The sequence below is a fragment of the Micropterus dolomieu genome, linkage group LG12, assembly GCF_021292245.1.
Source record: "Micropterus dolomieu isolate WLL.071019.BEF.003 ecotype Adirondacks linkage group LG12, ASM2129224v1, whole genome shotgun sequence".
In the NCBI taxonomy this organism is placed as follows: domain Eukaryota; kingdom Metazoa; phylum Chordata; class Actinopteri; order Centrarchiformes; family Centrarchidae; genus Micropterus; species Micropterus dolomieu.
Window position 1 is genome coordinate 34,392,505 of NC_060161.1, and position 6,468 is coordinate 34,398,972.

Genomic DNA, 6,468 nt, shown 5'->3' on the forward strand with positions numbered 1-6,468 from the left:
AAAGTGTTGATGTCGATCTCCATGGATTGCAAAGATGGTGATGAATATAATATACAAAACACAGTCTTTAAGCCCGCACTACGGTTTCAGAGATTAGTGTTCTGCCATGTAAGATGGCAGATGGGTGATGTAACTTTAAAGGTGGCATATCAGCCATTGTTTGTTGGAATTTCTCCAAATATCCCAACATGCAGAGATTTCCAAGAAGGGCATTCAGGACATTTGTGGACACCAGCTGTTGGAGTTATCAGGCTCTGTGTGTTTTGCTTTCGGTTTTACTGGAAGTTGCCTCAGTTGTGTTCATGAGCGAGTTCTTTAATGTTAATGTGCTCACATGTTGTGTGGATGATTCAGACTAGAGCCGAACAGGTTGTAGATTTAGGCTAACGACAGAAAATTTATCGTACACTATTCTGATAATTTTTTAATCGTTTGTCATTTTTCATGAAAAAAGCGTTATATATGAATAAATTTGGGGTTTTAAAATAAAAACAAGCAATTTAATGACATAACAATGGGCTCTGGGAAATTATATTCAGTGTTTTTCTGACATTCAATTTATGAAGTACCTGACAGATTAAACAATAAAAAATTGCTTTAATTCAGTTGTATTCTCTTCTGGTTCGTCCCTCCAGGTAAGCCTCTACAGAGCGGCTCACCTTGGCGAATATCTGCAGCTGCTGGCAAAGATGTCATTCTTCCGTGTCGCCTCACCGCATCTGTTGACCCCTCACCTGTCCTGGTGGTAGAGTGGTCCCGGGTAGATGGTCCGTTTCCAGTGACGGTTCATGTTCTCCGCAACGGCGAAGAACTTGTAAAGGAGAAAGCGCAAGAGTACCTCGGGAGGACGGCCATAATGGAGGACGGTTCCCTAAAGTTGCTCGGTGTCCAACGGCGAGACAGCGGCACCTACAGGTAAGGGATGCACCGAAATGAAAATTCTTGTAATTATAATGAAAAATTTGCTGAACACTGAACAAGCACGTTCACATTTTTGTCATTTCTTTTACCTTTGCATAAATTAGTCAAAATGTGTTTTTGTCCATTTACTTTTAATGGACATGTTTAACATGTTTTTATACTTTCTGTGAATATAATCCAATTAATCTTATTTCCATACTGTATAGACACCTTATTTTGAAAACCTGACGTCACATGTGTCCATTTACTTTAAATTCATCAAATCCGACCCAATCTGATAAATAATGTTGTATGTGGTTCTCGTATGGCGTAACATGAAGACTTCACAGCCTCTCTTCAGGTAGGAATCTCACACTGCAACAAAACTGACAACATAAAGTCTCTAACCTGCCTGTCAGCTCGCACTGGTCCGTTTCAGTTACCATAAAGGCTTGAATACGTGTGCACTCCAAATTTAGCTAGCTTAATCGTGATCTCAGAAACGGGTGACAGAAACTCTCAAAGTGGGTCAGACAATTTGTTTCCTTTTCTAAGAAGTCAGCCACAGATGGAGCGGATGGGCTAAGAGATAATTCAGCAGAACAGCGTCTGCAAACGTCCATTTTTGCGTCGTTTTCGGACACTTTAAAATACTTCCACACGTGCCCACATGTCAACGCAATTGTTCGGTAAAATTTAATCTGTCTTTTGACTTATTACGCCGAAAACCGAAAGTGCTATTTTTGCTATTTTCAGTCGATTAATTTAGTGGCCGAACATTCGGTGCATCCCTACCTACAGATAAGTGATGGGATTTTAATGCATAAGTCTGCAAAGTAACTCCCGCGCACTATTTAACGTGCAAAAATATATTTATGAGCTGCCAACTTTTCGGTACTAGACCTATACCGAACCATAGACTTTTGACCTACTGGCCCATCTATTTATCTATTTTTTTATCTGTTTATATTAAATTATTTCTCTTTGGTGTGTCTAGTGAAGTTTGAAGTCTAGTTTATTCTCTTATGTGAAATTAATTTATTGTGAATCAGTAAATTCTTCCATTATCTTGTTCACCGTTCTGATCCAGGTGCGTCCTTCTAAGAGGATCGTCTGTGGAGGAGTTTGTCTCGCTCACTGTTGGTAAGATAACAATAGTCTGCAGCCATGCTAGCATCTCTGTGAGGCTGCACTGAAGTACAGAGTGCTTTGAGCAAAATGCTAACATGCTGATGTTTAGCAGGTGTTATGTTTGACGTGTTCTTAATTTAATATGTCAGCATTAAGGCTGGGCAATAAAACAATAATGATAATTATCGCAGATGATCCAAGAAATGAGATCACAGCTGGAGGTGTGTGTCCTAGTTATCTAGTCTAAACAACACAAGGCCTGTCTTCAGCCTGCGGCAGACACAACATCCTATAACCTTCCTGATTGGACAGGTCGGGACGTCTGCATTTATTGACAGAGCGAGGGGAAGGACCGTGTCTGTTAACCAAGATACTGCACAAAGACATACTTTTTAGCTCAAAGTAAAGAGATCAACATTACCCATAAAATGCTTCCATCTTCATTTGACCTGCGGGTTGCGTCCCCGACAGCCAAACGGAGGCCTTTCTTTTTAAGATCTCAGACAGAGGTCACAGGTCACACGTTAAGCCCAAAATTTCAAAAACTTCAATGTGGCATGGAAATGGAACAAGAAGACCGAACGTGACTAACTAAGCTATTCATACAGAGAAAATAGGAAGTCAAACATCAAATCATTTTAAATCCATTTAAAGGGATAAATATACTGATTTAACCTAATTACAATAAATCAAACTAACAATGTGTTATCATAAACTAATTTCTAAGCTTCAAAAGTAAAAAAAAACTAAAAACCCATGCCTGAGTAAAAGATCTAAATGCCAAAAGACATCTATTGTATATTTAAAATCTGAATACAGTAACTCAGAACACATTAAGGATACGTAACTCCTGTTGACGTAGATCTTATAAACGAGTTTTGGAGCTTTATTGCATAAATTGGAATATAGCAAACTTAATTCAAATCAATCAAAATAGAAAATTAAACCGACATAAATGTAATAGACCGTGTATAGGAAACACACAGTAGGTGACCTTTACCTTTGACCATACTTTATTACTGAGGTAAAAAATCAGGTGATAATTATTTCTAATGGAACCAGACAAATTTTTGCCCCCTGCTGGTCGTTCAGTAGAATGCAGGTTTAAGGGACTTCTGCGTTAGCTTCACTTTTCAGACTGGGAGGTTCCCGCTTGGTCAAACCATGTTAGCAGCATTTAACACCTTTTTATTAATGGCAGCAGATATTGATTCACATATCATTAGTTCTACTATTATCACAAAAACTAAATGCACAAAAGAGCACAAAATATTTCAGACTGTAACATAATAAGTACAAAATTATTACCCAGTGTCTGTTTGATTCTAAAAAAGTGCAATAGAAATAATGCACCTGCTAAATTATCGTTGATCATGAGACCACAGCAGAGATACTGTAGTGACGTGTGTGTTTGTCTCCAGCTGAGGTGGCCGAGGTGAAAATATCTGTCCGTCGCACTTCAGCCAACGAGCTGTTTGTCGTCTGTGAGTCCAGCGGCTGGAGCCCCGAGCCGGTGGTTTCTCTGCTGGACGCCGGCGGAAGCGTCCTGGCTGCTCAGACGGAGTCATCAGTCCGACCAGATGACCTCCACTCCGTCAGGGCGCTCGTTAATGTGGCAGCAGTTAAAGGTCCTCGGCCCCGGAGCTCATGTTTTCCTTCTTCAGAAATACACAGTGAAATGAGTTTTACACAGACTCGCACTGATTGGCTGATGTCTTTCTTACATTGAAAGTTGTCGTCCTGTAACGTTAGGAGGTTGTAATACATCAGCTAAGAGAAGCTAAGAGAAGTTTGAGTTTTAATTTTAAATTTAGTAGATAATCATGCTGTGTGTTTTGGAACCACAAGTCCCATAATGCTTTGGGGGATGTTTCCGTGGATTCAGTGAGTTAGCTGGGAGCATTTTGGCAAATTAGCACTGTTAAAAGTAGCTGAATTAGCTGTTAGCACTTCCTGTTAGCAGAGTACACATGGATGTACAGTCAGCTGTCAATGGATGACTGTGATACTTAAGAAAACTTAAAAACATGATGATTCTCAGCCAGTTTTTAGTAGCCTTTTCTTCTGATTTGTAAGTGGATTTAACCCTTCTCGTGTTTTTTCTTCTAACAGCAGCACTAACAGGAAGTGGTACCGTGATCTGTAGAGTGGAACTACCTGAAATGAGCCTGGCAAACGAGAACAAGATTTATATCTCAGGTAAATATCCTAATTAACCTGTTTTATTTTTGCTGATTTGGGGAGCTTCATAAGGATAGAAAATATCATTTCTTTTTGGCTGAACATCACAACATCTGCTTTTATAACTGTTGGAAGAAGTATCCAGATCCTTGACTTAGTAAAAGTACCAATACATTAATTTTAAAATAGTCCTGCATTGAAAATGTTAATTAAGAGTACATAAATATTATGTGTGAAATATACATAAAGTATCAAAATAACAAGTAACTACAAACAAAATACTTGATATACAGTATCTCAAAAAAGTGAGTACGCCCCTCCCTCACTTTTGTTGCCAGCGGTTTAGACATTAACCTCTTAACATTCCTGTAAAATTCATGCAAAAGGCCTTTTCAAGGCATATCCAAGGTAAATTGAATGTAGTTCTTCTTCGCTTAAAAATGCTTGCTAACAAATGCATGCAGACAACTACAGCTGGGACTATGAATTATTAAACTTTGATTGTACTGGCTGGTCTGACTGTACCCGCTGTGGTGATTGTATATTGAAGTTTAGTAGAGCGGTTCCCAACCGAGGGGGTTGGGCCCCTCGGAGAGTCACCAGATAAATCTGAGGGGTTGTGAGATGATTAATAAAGAGGAAAGTTCTGACAAATCTGTTTTCATTTGATGGACTTTAGTGAAATATTGATAATTTAAACAGTTATTGAAAAGAAACCATGTGAGAAGTTTAGAGGGGAAATGTTTGACTTATGTGCAATAAATGTGCAGTTAGAAAAAAACAGACGTCTCTGTACTTTTACTTGAATTAACGGCGTCTTCAAGCTGCAGAAGTAAGCGTCACGTCATCCTGTCTTGCTGTTTGTAGATGAGTTCGATCCCTTCGAGCCAGGACTTGGTTGTAATTTCGTGATGGTCTTCGCCATCGTGCTGGTTGCCGTCGTCATAGCTGTCATGCTCTTTGCGTTTCCTGTATGGATGATCGAGAAGCTGCGATCTTCACTGCGTTCTTCGCTGCGGCGTCTGACAGGTCGGTTTTATAGCGAGTCAGGTGGCATCGTGGAGGATACAGTGATGGTAGTTATCAGAGGAAGGAAACTCAACTCTTCTGTGTGTTTTTGTTGTTTCAGAGTTCAGCTTCGATCTGGTCACTCAGCAGAGAGAGGGAGAACCAGGTCATCTTTGTTTTCATGTCACATTTCACTTCTGTCAAAAAGTGGTTTTTAATACATGTTGCTGCTGTTGGAGGTCAAACCACCACAGACTCTGGATGTTGGAAAAAACTCAGGCTCTGATCCCTGAAAACAGCAAGAGGAGGCGCTCACACAGTCTGTTCGCCCACGACATACCATGCACTTAATTAAAACAGTAACTTCATAGTCCATGTGGTGGGAAAATAGCTTTAAGCTAGCATTTTAAAACAGTAGTGGGCAAATATGTAGACAACAAACACGGTATCAACAAACAAATTAAATAAGGCTGGATTAAAACATTTCTAGTGGCTCTTCCACGCCTGTAGCGCCCCCCTGAGGGTAAAAACTCAAAGTGCACACAGAGGATCCCTTGTAATTCCACCATATCATTAGTTTAATATAAGTAAAATCATTTCACTTCCTCTGCAGACAAACTCTCTGTGTGACTTTCTTCACAGTGTAGTCAGTATACTCTGAAGTAAAGATATTTAAAACGTTTTCCAGTGTCTGTGGCGAGGACGCAGTTTATCAGGGCGCCTGTTCGGGCCCAAACTGTCGAGCTGTACTCTGAGAAATCAGCTGTCACATTTAAATCTTCTCTGGATTTCTCTGTTCATATTAAGAAACTTGTGTGATCATGTTTTTCTCCAGTTCAGAAACATTTCTGAGGCCAGACATGTTTTATCTTTTGAAATAAACATGTCCAGGCTTCTAATTATCTTTACACTCTTATACTCTAGTGCTGTTAACTGTAAATACACTTTACTTACGAATTCACTTAATAGATTTTTAATACTGGAGCTCAGCAGTTTAATCTGACATCACAGAAATGTGTTTTACTCGAATGAAGTGTCATATTATTAAAATAATTTGAAACCTATGCTTCGATAATACAGAACTTAGTCATAATTGTATCATAAAGATTACGTTCCTGTGTGAAATGCATATATTTTAATAGAATTAACTGCATGATAAATAAAATGCTGACTCTGTCTCTGTTGTTTCCTCAGATGAACGGCTTCTTGGAGGTAAGTCCTGAACTTACTGATCAAAAACATGTGCAG

General features: G+C 39.3%; 1 protein-coding gene across 1 annotated transcript in view; it reads left to right on the forward strand.

Annotated features, from left to right (window-relative positions):
- LOC123979952 overlaps positions 1-6,468 on the forward strand; it is a 9,115-nt gene that overhangs the window by 2,461 nt on the left and 186 nt on the right. The window contains exons 2-8 of the mRNA XM_046064063.1: positions 636-915; positions 1,991-2,043; positions 3,453-3,659; positions 4,144-4,230; positions 5,080-5,241; positions 5,342-5,386; positions 6,415-6,432. Coding sequence (XP_045920019.1) covers positions 636-915; positions 1,991-2,043; positions 3,453-3,659; positions 4,144-4,230; positions 5,080-5,241; positions 5,342-5,386; positions 6,415-6,432 — 852 coding nt within the window. The remainder of the gene's footprint in view (positions 1-635; positions 916-1,990; positions 2,044-3,452; positions 3,660-4,143; positions 4,231-5,079; positions 5,242-5,341; positions 5,387-6,414; positions 6,433-6,468) is intronic.